The 20,116-nt window shown below is 38.5% G+C and overlaps 2 protein-coding genes across 2 annotated transcripts in view; one reads left to right on the top strand and one right to left on the bottom strand.

The window, feature by feature from the left end:
* LOC105384336 overlaps positions 1-15,716 on the bottom strand; it is a 71,766-nt gene extending 56,050 nt beyond the window's left edge. The window contains exon 1 of the mRNA XM_038114819.2: positions 15,379-15,716. The gene's annotated coding sequence lies outside the window, so the exon portion shown is untranslated. The remainder of the gene's footprint in view (positions 1-15,378) is intronic.
* Positions 3,555-8,017, top strand: LOC125488899. The gene has a single exon (XM_048622712.1). The coding sequence runs from the start codon at positions 3,781-3,783 to the stop codon at positions 7,720-7,722; it is 3,942 nt and encodes a 1,313-aa protein (XP_048478669.1). The 5' UTR covers positions 3,555-3,780; the 3' UTR covers positions 7,723-8,017.
* Positions 15,717-20,116: the final 4,400 nt, after the last annotated feature.

Consider the following 20,116-nt stretch of genomic DNA (forward strand, 5'->3'; position numbering starts at 1 on the left):
TTGTCAAAGAATAAATTTCACAAAAAGTATTAATGTTTATAAACGTAAGTAAATAAAATCAGTTTCACGAAAAGCTTTTCCGAAAGCACAAAAACAAAGTAAAGGAAATTAGGGTTCTAGAAATCTTCCAATGCGGCTATTTTACCTTGTGCAATTTCCAGTCAAAAGTAATACGCCCACTTAACATAATAAGAAGTTGCAAAATTCTGCTCTCTTAAGAATTTTTCAGATTGGGTTTAGAAAATTATGCAAAGATATAAATGAATGAACTAAATTTTACCTTTAATATATGTATTGTGCAATAAGATTGAATTGCGTTTTGTATCCAAATGACGTTTGCGCAATCTTCAATATTAACCCTAGACGATCAATTATATTGCACAATCTTCAATATTGCGCAATATAATTGATTCTGATGTGCGCGAATATTTAATTTTATGGTGATACGTTTTATTTCTATCTTTAACATACAATAAGAGTATTTACGAGCTACCAATTAGCTATCTTGCTAGCTAGCAATTTTGCCAGTTAGTGGATAAGAACAGAGCTTTTGTAGGATTTTTGCGTCGACTTTGTAAATTAACATCATCTTTAAAATTAAGGGTGATTTACTTAATCACTTAAGATTTATTTATGGACTCGGTTTGTCGTCACGATTATGTCGACACGATAAGAAGAGGAAGAAATTTATTTATTTAAACTGAAACCTGTAAAAACACACTTACTTAAAAGTCTAAGTACTCCTGAGGTAAATATGATGAAAAAGCGCCCTCAAAAGTCGTGAAGCCTTTTCAAGAAGCGAAGTTAGAATAATGTTACGAGCGTTTGTGAAGTTTGACGCCAGTACTTTATCGTGAAGTATTTGATGAAAAGCGTTATAAAACCTCAAGTAAAAACATAGGTACGCGTAAGTACAATAACGGGCAATGAAAAGGTTCCACTCACAAATTACCGACACCAAACGACCCAAATTTTTCCAAACATTTAATTATAAATTTGGACAAAATATTACCGATTTAAGTTGGTAATATCCTGATGCACTATTTAATGTGCTTCATGTTGCAGGAGGCCTCATTAAGCTACTGTGTTCCATTTAGGAGTAATTTAGTGATTTTCTCAGTGGAACCTTTTCATTGCCCGTGAGTGTATTTTATGGTTTAATTACATAACCACGGTATTTCTTTTTTTTATGTACCTAGAAGTATTGGTAATAATTACAGCAATCTGTCAGGTATTTTTATAAAAAAAACAAATAAATAAAAAACTTACTTTCGAATTGAGAACCTCATCCAATCGTAAAAAATAGGCATCTCTTCAAATGGCAGCATCAGGGCATATTATTGATTACCTTCATAAACGCAAGTGCGCAGTAATTGGCTATTGCAATGAAAGTTTAAGTTCCGTAACTAGTTCACTCGCCATTAAACTAGCACCACGCAAAGTTTGCTCTTTCCTTCCTGCGGAAATTATCCGACGAGTTAATATCGTATTATAATATTATTAGTTTGTTAGTAGCGATTAAATTATGATACGCACATCTTTTATGTATAACATACACCGGATATTACCTTATTTAGTATTTATAATAGCTACTCATATAGTAAAAATCTAGATACTTGTACACACGTGTTCTGGAGTGGAGGCTGTTCGGGCGCAAATAAACCGGAACAGCGCCATCTAGTGGCACGCTCGGTACTACTACAAATACTGCCACCTGATTGGATGTAGATGGCGTGAAGCATTATCACTGTGATTGGTTGAATTGTTCCCTACCCTAATTCCTCGAATATTGTACATTGCAATTAATTTATTTAATCAATATACGTTATATCAGTATTCCAAAGCGGTTGTTCCTTATTTTAAACACCAAAAATATAGGACAAATTCAGTACGCAAATTAGGCCGCTACATGCTCTGGACCTTCCGAGCCATATATTTACAAGGATTACGCTGATTCCTGAAGATTACCTTGGAACCCCCGGAATACGCACCAAGAACGGAGGTCAGCTGTACCTGCCACGCAACCATCTCGCACAACTACGCATCAGCGAGGTCAAGGTCAAGCCAAGCGGGTCACACCAGGTGCCTGAAGGAGACGTAACGCAGACGTAATTCCAATCAAGGACTAGCAGTCAAGCCAAAGGAAGTATCGTCGTTCCCAGCAAACACGACACCTTGTCCCTTTTCCAACCTCGTCCTCATTTGTGCTAATAACGTGTTTCAGTGAATAGCCGCAGAGAGTAACATACGGGTGTACCGTACTGCCGAGGCCACAGCTTGCTCGCAGTCTTCGCGTCACGACACTACACGTGAGTACTCCACTTTTCACTGACCACCAAAATGACTCTCAACCCAGAAAAAGATGCCACGGCGTCACGATCTCAATCTCCCTGTAGATCATCCACAACAGACAAACAGACGGAAGAACTGATTCGCAATCTCGTTAAAAAACGTGGCATTATAAAGGGCAGGCTTACTAAATTCATTAACTACATTAATTCAATAGATAGTGAAAAGTTATCCCCCCAAAACCACGTTGATATTAAATTACGCGTGCAAGGTGCTGCTGGTTTATTCTCCGAATTTAATAGTGTCCAAACAAATTTAGAAGAAGCGGTCCCTGACCACGATTTAGAAGCTCAGTTATCTCAACGTGAACAGTTCGAAAATAGTTATTACAGTTCCATTGCACAAGCAGAGTTAATGCTAACATGTGGTGAGGTCGCCGATAGTTCTTATAACGCTAAAAAGGGTAAATTAAATTCAGTTAAACTGCCCACCATCACGCTGCCAACCTTTGACGGTTCATACGAAAACTGGCTTCAATTTAGAGACACATTCCTGTCCTTAGTTCATAAATCCAATGAGTTAAATAATATTGAGAAATTTCATTACCTCAAATCATCCCTAAAGGGGGACGCAGGGTTAGTCATAGACGCGGTTGAACTATCCTCGGAAAACTATACAGTAGCGTGGGAACTACTTCTTAACAGATACAACAATAGTAGGCTACTAATACAAAATCACGTAAAAGCATTGTTTAACATTCAACAGTTAGCTAAGGAGTCACCGTCCCTCATTAGAAAACTAATAGACACGATATTAAAGAATATACGCGCTTTAAAAAGTCTCGGCGAGCCTACAGACTCGTGGTGTACTTTAATAATTTATATCGTCGTTTCTAAATTAGATAAAACCACTGAAAGACAATGGGAGGAGCACAAAGGTTCTTTGATTTCACAAGACGCATCAACAAAGTTAACCGTTAATCAGTTGCTCGAGTTCCTCAAGAGTAGGGCGGACATGCTAGAAACATTACAGGTGTCCCATAGCAACACATCCACTAACGCGCAGGTTCAACACATTCATAAAAAACCAACTAGTTTTACGAACAAGTGTTTTTCAATGCCGGCCCAGTGTAATGTTTCATCAAACAAACCCCCGTTCAATAGGAATACATCGCAATATTCTCAATCTTACAAAAAAAATTGCCCTATGTGTCAGGCAAAACATCCTCTGTACTCGTGTGTTAAATTCATAGACGCCAGCCTAGATACGAAGCTTAGTGTAGTACGTGAAAATAAGTTATGCACTAATTGCCTACGGTTCGGTCATAATATAGATTCATGTAGGTTCGGGCCGTGTAAAATATGTTCGAAAAAACATAACTCATTAATTCACAGCGACGAATCAGCTGATTGCTCCGTGAACTTGAACTCCGTTGTTCAGGAACCGGTTCAACGCGCCGCCGCCGCCGCCCTGTCGGTGCCTGAAAACAATATGACGTCACCGGCCGGTCCCGCTAGTCCATCTATAATCGTAAACAAAGCACACATGCAAGATTTTCACGCGCACACGAACACCATGTCTTCACAACAGGTTCTCTTATCTACTGCGTTAGTTGAAATTATTGACAAAAATGGCGAATCACATACGGCTTGCGCATTACTTGATAGTGGCAGCCAGCGATGTTTTGTTACTAAACAATTATGCGATTCATTAAACGCTATAACTATACAGTCCACTCACGAAATTCGAGGGGTAGGTAATTCGGTGACTCAATGTTCAGAAACGTGTGACATTGAGTTAAAATCGCGCATCAATACCTACACCACGCGCATCAATTGTTATGTGCTACCGCAGATAACATCCACCATGCCGCGTGTCTTATGTAAACAAAGCGTACATAACGACATTCCAGACGGCATCGTATTAGCAGATCCTGAATTCTTAGACTTTAAAACGATAGACATTTTAATAGGCGCAGATAAGTTTTGGGATCTCCTTAACGACGGTAAATTTAGACTAAAAACCGGTCCTTATTTACAAAGTACAAAATTAGGTTGGATAATTTCAGGCCCCATCTACAATTCGCACAGTAGTGGCGGAATACAATGTAATTTTACTCAATCAATCGATAGGCAACTAAGACAGTTCTGGGAGCTTGAGGAGCTGCCCGGGGCGAGCGACACGCGCACGGACGAGGAGCGCGCGTGCGAGGAACATTTCGTCAACACTACGACGCGCAATAGTGACGGAAGGTTCTGCGTACGCATTCCTATGAAAAAACCGGCTACGACCTTGGGAGACACATATTTTCAGGCTGAACGTAGATTTTTAGCGCTAGAAAAGCGATTGCAGCGCTCGCCTCAACATAAAGCGTTATATAGCGATTTTTTACACGAGTATGAAAGGTTAGGTCATATGACTCGCGTAAATGACTACGGATATCCGAATTACTTCCTAACACACCACGGTGTGTTTCGCGAGCATAGCACTAGTACGCGATTAAGGGTAGTTTTCGAGGCTAATCAACCATCTTCAACTGGTGTATCAATAAATGATTTGCAGATGGTCGGCTCGCCTATACAGGGTGATCTATTTTCGATTTTGTTGCGCTTCAGACAGCACAAATACGTTGCGTGTGCTGACATCGAAAAAATGTATCGTCAGTGTCTAGTAGCCGAAGATCAACGAGATCTGCAGTTAATATTGTGGCGCGATGACCCGTCACTTCCGCTAGGTGTTTACCGTTTGAACACAATTACCTATGGGATGGCCTCGTCGGCCTTCATGAGCGTCAGGTGCCTGAAACAATTAGCCACCGAGTGCAACGACCCCGACGTACAACGGGTTATTAATGAGCATTTTTACGTTGACGACATGATTGTAGGATTAGACGACAAAGAACAGCTCATACGGCTGTGTAAGAATACGGCCGCGACGTTGCAATCAGGCTGTTTTCCACTCCGGAAGTGGATCTTCAACTTTGATAATGAAGATGCAAGTTTATCTGAAACCTCTAAACAATTATCTTTAGGCGAAAACGCGCAATCTAAAACGTTAGGTTTAGGTTGGTTTAATTCAGCAGACGAACTTCATTTCAGCACTCAGGTCAAAGGTGATGACGAGATGATAACAAAGCGGACCATCTTATCAAAAACCTCTCAAATATTCGACGCATTAGGTTTTCTCAGCCCCGTCATTATTAGCGCAAAAATTCTTCTTCAAAAATTATGGTTATTGAAGTTAGATTGGAACGACGCGGTGCCGAGTGATATCGCGCGACTTTGGAGCCGGTTTGTTACTTCATTATCGTCACTCGGACGAATTCGAATCCCGCGCTGCTCGATAGGAAGCCGGCCTGTCAACTACGAGCTACACATATTCACAGATGCGTCACAGGCGGCTTTCGGCAGTAGCGCCTATATTCGCACAATAAACGATGATAACACGGTACAGGTTCGACTGTTATGTTCTAAGGGCCGAGTAGCACCGCTAAAACCTACAAGTATCCCGCGACTCGAGCTGTGTGGTGCATTGTTAGGGGCTAGGCTGTATAATAAGATACGCGAATCTCTTCGTTGTCAGTTTAGCTACACAATGTGTTGGACGGATTCTACCATTGTACTAGGATGGTTACGTATGGCACCTAGTCTACTTAAAACGTTCGTACAAAACCGAGTAGTAGAAATACACGAGTTGACAAAGGACACCCGGTGGCGGCACGTCAGCGGCACCGACAACCCCGCTGACCTGGTGTCACGCGGCGTCGCCCTCGAGGTCCTCGCCTCCTCCGGGCTATGGTGGGAGGGGCCGCAGTTTCTACACGACCCTAACTTTGCGTGCGGCGACGTGCCTGTAGGAACATGGTCTAAACAAAACGTAGAATTGCCTGAAGTTAAGTCCGTTGTCACTTCATGCACTAACAACGTATCACCTATAGAATCCAGCGTTTTTCCATTTCATAGGTTTTCACAATACATGCGTATGAAGCGCGCTGCCGCGTACATGTTACGTTTCATTCACAATGCGCGTAGTAAGCTAAATAAACGTACAGGAAATCTAACCGTAGACGAATTACGCGAGTCGGAAATTATGCTAATTAGGTGGTCTCAACAAGAATCATACGCGAAAGAATATGAGTCATTAACAAAAAATAACCGCCTTAGTAAGAAAAATAATCTATCAAAATTAAATTTGTTTCTTGACGATAACAAAATAATGCGCATCAGTGGTAGATTATATAACTCAACCGAATTCGATTACAACAAAAAACACCCTATACTAATTTCTAGTAAACATCACCTAGCATTGTTATTGTTTCGACACGAGCACCGCCAGCTGATGCACTGTGGGCCGCAGGCGTTGCTGTTCCACGTGCGCGCGGCGTGGTGGCCCGTGGCCGCGCGCGCGCTCGCTCGCGCCGTGGTGCACGCGTGCGTCACCTGCAGACGGGTCCGGGGGCGCACGCTCACCCCACTAATGGGTAATCTACCTAAAGAAAGGATAACTGCAACTTACCCTTTCATGCGATGCGGAGTAGATTACGCCGGGCCAGTGTCCGTATTGAATCGAAAAGGCAGAGGCGCGAAATTAACTAAGGGCTATATTTGTTTATTTATCTGCTTTGTCACGCGCGCAGTTCATTTAGAACTAGTAAGTGACCTCACCACAGACGCGTACCTACTAGCATTAAAGCGTTTTATTTCACGTCGTTCTAAGCCAACAGAAATATATTCAGACAATGCGACTAATTTCGTAGGTTTAAAAAACGAATTTTCTAAATTTTTAGATTCCTGTAGCAAGGACATTATTGATTACGCAACCAGTCAGCAAATAAAATTCTCTTTCATTCCCCCTCACGCTCCGCACATGGGTGGTCTTTGGGAACGTGGAGTACGAAGTTGTAAATACCATCTACGCCGAGTAGTTGGCAATGTAAACTTAACATTCGAAGAGTTTAGCACGTTATTAGCGCAAATAGAAGCTATCCTCAACTCCCGACCATTAACACCTATGTCCACAGATCCCACTGACTTTCTCCCACTTAGTCCTGCACACTTCTTGGTCGGCCGGAGCCTGACCTCGCCGCTGTTCGACGACTACACCGACATCCCAGCAACACGGCTCTCACGCTACCAGAGGACGGAGCAGATCAGACAGCACTTCTGGTCACGATGGGCTAACGAGTACATATCCGAGCTGCAGACCCGCGCTAAATGGCGAGAGCATACTGAGGAGCTGAGACCTAACACGATGGTCATCATCAGAGATAAGAATCTCCCTCCACTGAAGTGGCATATGGGCCGCATCATCAAGTCCATCCGCGGCAAGGACGGCGTCTCCAGGGTGGCCGACATCCAGACTGCGACGGGAGTGCTGCGGCGCGCATACACGAGCATATGCCCACTCGTCGAGGAAGACGCGAGTCAGCTGTAACACATTGGAACAACAGTTCCAAGGCGGGGAGGATGTTCGGGCGCAAATAAACCGGAACAGCGCCATCTAGTGGCACGCTCGGTACTACTACAAACACTGCCACCTGATTGGATGTAGATGGCGTGAAGCATTATCACTGTGATTGGTTGAATTGTTCCCTACCCTAATTCCTCGAATATTGTACATTGCAATTAATTTATTTAATCAATATACGTTATATCAGTATTCCAAAGCGGTTGTTCCTTATTTTAAACACCAAAAATATAGGACAAATTCAGTACGCAAATTAGGCCGCTACAGAGGCCGTGACTAGGCAAACGTAGTGTGGGACGCCCTCCGGCTAGTTGGGTGACGACTTACGAAAGGTGACTGGATATGATTGGATGCGGAAAGCTACAGACCGCATCCAGTGGCGTGCTTTGGGAGAGGCCTACGTCCAGCAGTGGACTGCTATAGGCTCATTATGATGATGATGATATACACACTCACGAGTAAAAGTTCCAGTGACAACAACACCTTATAACTCCTAAACGGCAAAGACTTTATAACGCTGCCTACAATATTGATAAAAGTGCATCAGAATATTACCAACCTAAAATCGTAAAATATTTTTATTAAATTCTATTTTTTTTTAAGTTGCGGATGTATATTGTGTTGTCCTTTTGTAAGTGAAACTTTTTCATTGCTCGTGAGTGCATTGTAGAGAACGATCAGTTTGGGCACGGGCATTTAGTAAAGTGTACCCACCCGATAGATAGAGCGTTGTTCTTTGAGTTTGGGCTAGTCTAAAACTATAATTATGACGTCATCCATTTAAGCAGTGACAAGAAAAACTACCGTCAAAAGGGGATATAATCACAATGCTTATATAAGGTAAAAGTAATGAAGCATTTTTTTTTTTAATTTACTTACCTACTTAATTTAATTTTAGATGTAGGTATTACTTTTATATTTGTCTGCTTCTTTGTGTTTTTGTATGTGTTTCCAAGAAGACAAATTTATATTGTATTTTTTACTAGTGAAAACTTGTAATTAGCTCTCTGTTGTCTATTATTTATAAGTATTTTTGTCAAAATAGCTGTAAGTTTTCCATTTAAAATAAAATAAAATAAAATAAAAACATTAAAAACAATTTATTTGATCGGGAATCCACCCCCTTACTACGGTCTTACTGTCTTACTCAATAAATAAACAAAAAATATAGTGTAAGTATGTCGGTAGGTAGGTACACCAATTTTCCAATACCAAAACAAAAAACACGATGTTTGTCATTCACAATATCAGTAGCAGAGTTGTGGATAGGTATAAAACAAGGCCAATTTGCCAATTCCCCGTATCACAGACGACAATGGCTCGTCGTTTGTGGTGCCGGTGTCTCGCTGCAAATTGCCGGCCTCTGTCGTGTGTTCAGATTGACGAGACACGTGAGATGCGAGTTGTTATTCCTGCCGACTCAGCGCTTGCAATGCGAGATATTGGTTTATTATTTTGTGGCGTTAGTGGTAAGATGCATATCACAGCGTTCATAGAACATTATTCTATTCTATTATATACTCTGTGGGGGTGTAAGTACCTGCACCTGGCTCTCACGAATGGAACCGTTGTGCATATCCCCAAGGTCTAAACTGCCTTCCTAAGCTTGGACCATTTCCCCCCCCACGCTGGTCCACTGCGGGTTGGTGGGTTCACATATTATCTAGATGTGCTAGAGCTTCTCACGCCAGCGATGCCCGCATCTCTGGCGTGAGAAGCGGGCATAGAACATTAGAAGCTATCTTCTTTAAAGTTGTACCTATGTACTTAGAAATTAGTTGATGAGCAATACAATTATCACAATGGCAATGTTAAAACGATAAAACATGAAAAAGACATAAATATACCTATTACTTGTATAATTATTATCATAATATCATCACAGCCCCTCCCTTACCCACTGCTGGGGCACGGATCTCCTTTCAGAGAAGGGTTTCAGGCCTAGTTCACGGGGGCCCAGTGCGGATTGGTGGACCCCAACACAATCAAGCTAGTTCTGAGAGAGTTGCCGGGTAAGTGGGCAATCCTACTGTCAGATTTTTTCAAGCTACCCGAAGGCCTTAGACTGTGTTGCTTAACTTCAATGATCACATGATCAGTTACGATACGATCACTGAAGCAAGCTCGACTACGGACGCTTCAAAGCAAAACATTGTCGTTGCACATTTCACGAAGCTAGCAAACCTATCATTTCATGAAACCAAGTGATGTAATATGCGGAGCACGCGCGGGGTGCGGGGCGCGGGGAGGGGGGTGACTGCACCCGTGAGGGCTGTCAGTCAATACGGAGTTCTATAACTTGACTTTTTAATGCTCCTATTAGTTTGTTAAAAAAATCGCAATGACTCTGTCTCAGTAAGATTTCTTCATCTAGGTTACAAAAGCAGGCATCCCTCAAACCTTCACAAAGCAGGCCTTTTACTCCTTCGCGGCCGCACAGTTTGAGAAATGTGGCAACCCTAACCGGGATGAATATTTGAGGAAAACGTCAAGAAAATATTGTCTTTAGTAACGGGTGGGGCGAAGCGGGTGATGGAGCTACGCAAGTGGCATAATATCCTGGTTGCAGCGTGTGCTCTGAAGGCTTCGCTTTAGCTGAATATCTTTACAATAGTAATAATAATAACGTCCTTTATAAATAAGCAATAATATTGTAGCCCGCTATTTACCGAGAATATAAAATTATAAAGTTATTAAAAGCTATGTAGGTAACATATTCAATAAGCGGCATCGACGACTGAAATAAGTAAAACACCCTTTATATTTCACCGCAAAAAAATCTCAGGAGAATAATGCATTTCGCTTTTGTTTTTTAAAGCGCTTCCGCAAAGTGTTCTTTCTTTCAAAGGAACTGGCTGGAACTGTTTTTCTTCTTTTTATGAATCGTACCAACTAATGAATATTGAAATATCTGGTATTATTATTAATTCTGCAATTCCTGATTTCATTTCAAGGGTTCTGTTTTCTCAGCGGTCAATTCGTACATTGTAAACTGTATCTTCCAACCACCGGGAAGCATCAAATTTTACTATCGTAGTTAAAAATTTCTAGTTTTATTCAGTTACAGTTATAATCAATGAAAAAGTTTCACCTGCCAATGCTATTGACGTTCTATAATATGTCACTTAAACTTTTTCAAACTTTAAACTGAAAAACATTGTAAAATTACTCTGAAGTCTGAAATTTACTTACACGGCATACATTTATTAGGCTTAAGACACGGTCCCAGCAACACAGCTCAATCTGCTAAGTGCAAAGTTCAATACAAACTTTTATGCTCCATGAAATCCAACGTCCTCTAGATAAGAAAGCAAAGTACTATTCGTGTAGTACTAAATAAGTAAGGAATAGGCCACAACTTCGTGCTTAATGTGCTGATAACGCGGCTTTCTACTGAAAGTAAGGTCTCTTTTAAAGATACCTTTTCACTATTTTATTTTCCGATCATGTAGGGGTAGATGGAACAAGACTTTAACTTTCTTAATCTCTAATTTAGCAAGTAATGTATACTTCATTAAATCCTCTAATGACATTGTATCTTCCTTTGATCATCATGAGTCCGTAATCGGCCACTGCAGGACAATCATATATATTTCCCAAGGAGGACCACCACACTCTGTCCTCGGCCTTCCTCTATTCTATTCTATTCTCTGTGGGGTGGGGGTGTAAGTACCTGCACCTGGCTCTCTCGAGTGGAACCTTTGTGCATATCACCAAGGTCTAAACTGCCTTCCTAAGCTTGGACCATTTCCCACCACGCTGGTCCACTGCGGGTTGGTGGGTTCACATATCTAGATGTGCTAAATCTAGATATGCAGGTTTCCTCACGATGTTTTCCTTCACCGTAAGAGCGATGGTATACATTGTACTTAAGTTAAAAGAACTCATTGGTACATGTCAGCGCCGGGATTCGAACCCGCATCTCTTGATTGAGAAGCGGGCGCTTAACCGACTGAGCTACCACCGCTCGGCCTTCCTCATACACATCACCACTAAATCTAAAGGCGTTGAGTTCGAATTAATTGCAAAATGATCACTTATTATTACAAATATTAATATCGCCATACAGAGCTTTTCATTAACAATATTAACATGGCTGAATCTACAGATATTTAATTAATAATCTATTGTCCACATTGAATAGCGTCTCCGGGTCAGTAGCGGTAGCAAAAATGTTCATGACAAGCCCTGGCCTTTATTATATCGGAATAACGTAGTTATGACATACAGTTTATGGGAGATTATGTTTTTCTTTAACTTGTGGCGCGTACTGTAAATAATTAAATAAAACTTATTATAAAATGCGATCGAGTTATGTATTGTATCTGAGCTTGCTAGTTTTTTTACAGTATCTTGGGTTAGGCAACTACAATTTTTAAATAAAAATGATGAATAAAAAAGAGAACATTAACAGCGATTCTGAAGGCGCCAAATTTAAATTAAGCGCAAAAGTTACATTATTATTATAATTAAATTATAAAACGGCGATATAGTTATATATAACCTATCACGTGAGTACAAATGTGCTGCGAAAAGTGGGTGGCTCGCTTGTGAGGCACCTCTGACTACCCCTTCGGGGATTACAGTCGGGAGGGCATATTATAAAATTTAGGTATAATTTGACATTACTAAAATATTTTTTGTGCCGTAATTCATATTGTAATCTTTGATCTCAACTTGTCTACCCCTACTAACTTAATAATACCTTAAAAACAAATTCGCACTAACTCCCATTTCATGTCTCTCTTTGACTGAAAACGAGGACATTGTTAATTGAAAATAGTTCCAATCCACTCGAGCATACAGTTGTTAATAAAGTTCATCTCTCTACGGATGGACAGACTTTTAAAAACAAAGTCAGTCTCAGTCTCGCTTTGACTTTTGATTAGGTACATTGCATTTTCGCATTTGTAGGTACCCAAGTACTTTTATTTAGATTGGCGGTTAGTTCTAGGTCAATACTATACCTTATTTAATAATAACTTTACTTTATTTAATCATGTTTTACCTAAAGGTTAACTGTTAACTTGTTAGACCTAAGTTAGCTTTAGTTTCTTTAGATTATTATATTTACTTAGTCAAGTTTTCCTAAAAAAATAAAATAAAATAAAAATACAATGTAGGATTTTATGTTCAACACGGATTTTAAAAAAACTACGTATGTCCTTTTTTCGTGCACAACCGGAGCTGTCCCACGCAGTGAACCAGATCTAGCCGAGATTATTCCAGCTAGACCTAACCTGGGATTTGCTATGAATATTTAAGTTGCGGTTTTCTGCCCGACCCTTTACGAATAGTGTAGTAGTCGGCACGTCAGCACTTGATGTAATTTACTTATTCAGCTTTAGGAAGTTGAATTTTAAATATTTGATATATACACGATGATAATATATAATAAATTAGTAACAAATTAGAAATGAGTTACAGAATATAATTATGACTTAAACTTAAATAATAGAGTCAATATAATATTATATTATACTAGCTGTTCCCGCGCGCTTCGCTTCGCCTTAAAAAGTTTTCCCGTGGGAATTCCGGGATAAAAAGTAGACCATATGTATACCAAATTTCATTCAAATTCGTTCAGTAGTTTTAGCGTGAAAGATTTACAGACAGATAGACAGACAGATACAGTTACTTTCGCATTTATAATATTAGTTAGGATTGATGGACGTTTAAAACATAATTTATAAGATTGATACTTGTATACTTATATAGAAAGCGCATTGTTCTGTGTTCAAAATTATCCTAAAATCACTAAAATTATAGAGCTACAAGTTTCCAATTTCACGATCTTGGCATTTGGAGTTCAGAGTGTAAAGTTTTGTTAATCACTCATTTCTAAAAGTAGGTGAGAGTTGCCTGGAAAGCGGACTGAAATTAGGAAATATTGTATTTTAAAAAAAAATGAAAATTAATGTTTATGAATGTCTAGTAAAACGTTCTCAAACCCAGCGCCACCGCCACATGTTATTTGTATTCGATGCAATAAACTCAGGGTAAAAAGTACCATTTCAATGGACTATACAAAATTATATTCCACATACTTCCAATAAGAAGTAGTTCACACTTTTCAGAAGGTGGACTTCGAAATTCAACTCTTGAACAATTTGTTCAATACAATTTTAAGATTTTTTAATTCATAAATCAACAATCAGGTTTAACAGTTATCTTTCAAATAGAAAACAACTGGTCAAGATTGGTTCACTGAAAAGTAAAGCTTTACCAGTTCTGTATGGTGTCCCCCAAGGGAGCATACTTGGTCCCACTCTTTTCCTTCTTTACATGAACGATATCCATGAACTAAAGTTACAAAATGCTGAAGTCATCTGCTACGCAGATGATACAGCGATTATATTTAATGGTAAGAAATGGGATGATACTTATAAAAACTCCGAATTAGGCATGATAACCATCAACCATTGGCTACAGAATAACTTGTTAACCATAAACCATAAAAAGACCAAATTCATATGTTTTCATAAAACCGCTGCATCTAAACCGACAACCCCAAATCACTTAAAAATTCACATCTGTAATTCTGATCTGACGCAATTAACAACCTGTAACTGTAAATCTATCGATATTACTTCCTCTATAAAGTATTTAGGCGTGATCATAGATCAAAATCTCAACTTTAAAGAACACATTTACTGCCTATGTAAACGATTAAGAAAAACCGCAGGTATTTTAAAGAAACTACGTAATTCAGCTGAACCCAGACTTCTTACAAGAATTTACTTTGCTATCTGTCAATCTATCGCTTCCTACTGCATCCCAGTATGGGGCAGCGCAGCAAAAACCGTAATTATATCCACAGAAAGAGCGCAACGATCTGTACTTAAAACGATGTTAAAAAAACCGTATCGATACCCAACTCAGACACTCTACAGTGAAGCTAAAGTTCTTACTATCCGCCAACTATTTATTCTTAGGATTTGTGTTTCCACCCATAAAAATATATTATCATCCGATCTATACGAAAAACTCGTCAAACAACGCGTTTTTAAAATGCCTGTAACTTTTTTGAATACTGCCTTTGGTCAAAGGTTTGGCTCATATATCACAGCTCATGTATATAACAATATGCTACAATACTGTAATCTTAAGAACTATTCTGTCCCTGAGGCTAAAATTAAGTTGAAGGAATGCTTACTCAAACTAGATTATAATTGTACTGAGGATATCCTATAATAGAATTATTACCAGCATTATCTATTGATTTAAAGATTAGATTTTATTTAAGATTTTATTTATATACCTACCTATAACAAGAAGACTGTTTAAGATAATTTTATGTTTGTTCTGTTTTGTTTTGAAATTTTATTTCACTCTTGTGTGGCATACACTGTTTATGTTTTACTAATATAAATTAACTTTAGTCAAGTCGTTTTTGGTACCCCAAGATACGGGCTGAGCCTAGTTTGGGGACCCCTGCTCCTTGTGATTAATGTTCAATTCAGACGTGTGCATAGATATAGTTTAAGTATAATACCTTGTATAATATTATGTAACATTTCTTTTGCGCAATAAAGATTTTTTATTATTATTATTATTAACACATCGCAAAAAATAAATAAATCATTTTTTATCTAAGTCTAATTTTAAGTATACCCAACTTACCTCAGATCTGCAGGAGGAAATCCAGAACACACTTTTCCCTTCAAAAAGATAAACACAAAGCAAATGTTTCACGAATAAAATACCCAATTTACGTTCACACACTACCCCGTCTTCGAAAATGAGGTTAGGAGTTCTATTTTCGAAATTCAAACGCGGGATCGAAGAACATCATTTTTAAATACTCTATGGCAATCGGAAGTGTTATTTATTTTATTTTTCTGTTGTTAGTGGCCAGGATGTTCTGTTTTTGAATTTTAGTCGCGATGTGAGACGGGAGCTGAGTTCCGGTGCGCTCCGGAGGCTGACTCGCCGCGCGCCGGTCGGAGCTGCGTAGACTGCCCGCCCCTCTTGCGTAACTATTGTTGCAAATTACAGCGGACAAATAAGTAGTGTAAGTGTGATTTGACTTCCTCTTATTGATTTATTGGTTTGTTTTGATCCCTTTGTATTTTTATGTACTTATTTCATTTCATTATTATCTATGTGTGTATTTAAATTCAGAAAATAAAGGTTTTCAATATGTATGACCTTCTAGTAATTTAAAATTGTCAGTTAAAAATATCTTAGAATGGATTTACAAGTGAAATGCATAATTATTATTTACAAAATACTTATAGTGAAGGCAAGGCAATATAGGCTGTATTGCACGAAAGTTTCATAATAAGCTTACGCAGCTTCGACCGGTCCCCATCTTTCGGGAAAAGCTCTACAGCGCATGCGCGCACGAGGCGGGACAGAGACAAAATATTGTTTCTCCTATAAAAGAGAGAGGGAAGAAAATTATTTTGTAACTTGTAGCTGCTTAATGTTATTGAATTAGATTATATTTTCAAAAACATTTAGTAAAAATTCATAATGAAAAACTTAAATTTTGAAATTATGAAAAAAGGAATTTGTGCCCTTTTTGGTACTTATCGCAGTGGTATTTAGTTAATCTTTTTGTGACTATTTAACATAACTATTTATGAATGGTTAGGTTCGGTTAAATTTGCACATCCAACGAAAGAAAAAAACACTTACATGAGTAACTTTTCGTTTTCGTCTTTGGAAAAACTATTTGTGAAAACATTTCTATACAAAACTTGTAATTAATGTCCAAAGTATTTTTATGATTTATAGCTGATCCCCCTAAAGTCAATATCTCACTTCCTAAAACACTTTTATCTCTATTTTTTCCTCCATCTTGGTGATTCTTCATTCTGTGGTTCACCCGTGGTTTTCCTCATATATAAAAACTAAATATAAATAAGTTCCACCTAAAATATTGATACTTACATAAAAAGTTACGTTTTATTCAAAGCAAAACGTAATTTTCAAATGATGAACCACTATGTCATCAGTAATAAATTTACAAGTCACGATTATAAAATCATATTTCCGTAGGGATATAAGTTTAGAAAGTTATGTTAAACTAAACGAACAGACCTCAGTCAGTCATATACCATCCAATTTTGTAGAGTTGTATAGCATTATATACGGTATATTATCTTATTTACTCTACATACACTTAAATATAACCAGCCTCATCCAGTCATCACATTGGGTATCAATTGCAGTACGCACAAGGCTGGAGTCATCCGAACCATACCTGATATTTTCAGATACTATTTGTATAGAGACATTGTTAAAAACATTTATTCCATAGATAAAACCTATTGATAGCAGTCCACTGCTGGACGTCTCCCAAAGGTGATTATATTTTTTTAATAAGAGTTGTACTCTTGAAAAAATGCAGTAAGTACCGATATGTTTTGCTAACTACACCTTAATTACAATACTTATACCTACCTGCATCTGCAAGAAGCGATAGCTATAGAATGTCCACAATACATCTTCCCTGCCGTGTCTTGACCTAACCTTGGCAGTGCATTGAGACATATTAGCAAATTGCTCTGACACCCAACTGTCGCACCAAACTGTACCAACTACGTATATAGATATAAAGACCACACTCCACCAATGCGGAGATGGGAGGATTTGTCCAAAGCGGTGACGAAATGTGGGATGTTATTCAGTTCTTTCCTATTTTGACTCTTTTCCTATTTTTATAACTTTCCTATTTCGTCCACTCGTTTTGGCAACTTACATCTTCGGTTCTACATATTACAGACATTTCTTCTTCTAAGCCATTTCCTCTGTAGCTAAGCGAAGACAATATGACGTGTAAATTAAGATATTCTATTGGGGGCTGAAAAAACATCTTTCCTTTCCGATGTGTATCCTAAGTGCATTGTACTTATCCCAAAAGGGCGATATGGTTCGAAACCTATCACGTGAGTACAAATGTGCTGCGAAAAGTAGGTGGCTCGCTTGTGAGCCACCTCTGACTACCCCTTTGGGGATTACAGTCGTGAGTGCATATGTATTGTAAAAACATCTTTCCGCTTGTCTCCTCTCCGCATTGGTAGAGTGTGGGCCTAAATATGGCGACAATGTATACAGTACAGTACAGCGTGGTCATATGGGTGAATTGACCAGGCAGCCCGTGCCAAACAGCTGATTTTGATGAGATAATTTGTAGTTTTATCACAGGTACATAGTACATACGTAGCGGTCAAACACATAATCATTATTTTTGATTCGCCGCCGCGCCATCGTAAGAAAGTATGAGTTGGTGGTAAGAAGGTACGAACCTACTAAGGTACATATTTTTTCTGAAGAATGAATAACACTGCTGAAAATCTTATTGATTGTTGTACCTTGTAGATTTGTGGTAGTAGTTTGTAAGGTTGTCAACTCATCTAACCAAGCTGCCCAAATACAAAGCGTGAAAATATTTCATCGTCGCCCTAACGCAACAATAAAAATTACTAATTGTTTAAGAACAAACAAACACCTACTGTGAAAGAGGCTTCATGTCCTTACTGAGATTGATTGCTGCTGAAAAATCTACTCCTTCATTCTGTGTATCTCCAGGGACCTTATACGGTGATGGATTATCCTTCCCTAGATCTCTATCAGGTGAAAAAAAGGAATTCTCTATTGAGCCGTTGTTCCTTGGTCCATTTGTGGCCAATAGAGGACCGATGCGTTTTATTTACCTAAATATGTATGGTATTTTTCCCGAGACCCGAGTGAAAAAGGTTATCTCATGTGGAAAGTTTCTTTAGAATGTGGTTCAGGGATTCCTATTCTCGGACCTGCTAGTATGTATAGCTATTTCTAACATTTCCCGAGAATATTTTCTACTTTTGATATGAGAGAAGAAGTACTTACTAACCTAATACCTCTACAATCTTACACTTTTTTACATAACGTGAGTTATATACGGCATTTCATAGATTGAACAGCACTAAAGAGCGCTGAGTATTGTGATTGGTAAGTACTTACATAAGTTTTTAATACTATGCGAGTCAGTGAATTACCCTTACTAATTGTTTTACGCACTTAACGATAAATAAATACCTAATAATAATAAAAAATCTAAATAAACTTCAATTACACCTAGTTGACTTATATCAGTTAGCGAGGGGAACACCCAAATATTCCGAAAAACTTTTTTCCGAATTTGATAACCCCGAATATGTAATTTACGAAATATTGCAATACCGATTTTTTTAAATACCGAATTATAATATTCACGAAAATTATAATTTCGAATATTATAATCACGAATATTGTTATTACGATTGTTAAATATACGAATGTTAAAAAATACGATTACTTTATTATACGAAAAATAAAATACCGATTTATTATAATCACGAAAAAGTCAAATCCCGATCGGAAATATGATAATTCGTGATTTTGACAAAAAAACATAAACGTCTTTAAAACTTTAGAACCAAAACCAAAAGATAGGTGCGACGACGAGCAAAGCGAGGAGGAGCGTGTTAGGTGCACATAGATATCGAAAAACAAAGCGGAGCGCAGCGAAGCGGAGCGGAGCGTTTCAAATATAGAGCAAAACAATTGCTTGGATTTTTATGGTGTTTAAACTTAAAAACCTTAGGACCTAAACCTAAAGATAGGTGCGACGACGAGCAAAGCGAGGAGGAGCGTGTTAGGTGCACATAGATATCGAAAAACAAAGCGGAGCGCAGCGAAGCGGAGCGGAGCGTTTCAAATATAGAGCAAAACAATTGCTAGGATTTTTACGGTGTTTAAACTTAAAAACCTTAGGACCTAAACCTAAAGATAGGTGCGACGACGAGCAAAGCGAGGAGGAGCGTGTTAGGTGCACATAGATATCGAAAAACAAAGCGGAGCGCAGCGAAGCGGAGCGGAGCGTTTCACATAATATAGCTTAAAAAATATTGTTTTTATACGCATGATGCTGCATTATTCATATAACCATTTCTTGTTAACTAAGAAACATTCGGGAATTTGTATTTTCGGAATATTAAAACTTCGGGATTCGTAATTTTAACAATTCGATACAATAAAAAATCGTACTTTTGAAACATCGAAATAATAATATTCGGAAAATTGACTTTCGTCATTTTAATAAATGTGTTGTTTGAAATTTCGTTCATAAACTATTCGTGATTTTCGTTATTCGGAAACTTAAAATTCGGGATTTTGAATTATTCGGAACTATGAAATTCGAAATTTTAAAAATCGTTATTTTCATATTCGTAAAAAAGTAATTCGGAATTATGTAGTGTACCCGTTAGCGAGGTTATCCTTCTGACAGGAGTTCTCAACAGTTTGAAAGATAGTCCCCGAAGGCTTCAGTTGGGAGGTCTTCAGAGGACTAAAATAATACCGTCCGACTTAGGTACAGGTCTAATCCAAG

This window comes from Plutella xylostella, chromosome 8, assembly GCF_932276165.1.
Source record: "Plutella xylostella chromosome 8, ilPluXylo3.1, whole genome shotgun sequence".
In the NCBI taxonomy this organism is placed as follows: Eukaryota; Metazoa; Arthropoda; class Insecta; order Lepidoptera; family Plutellidae; genus Plutella; species Plutella xylostella.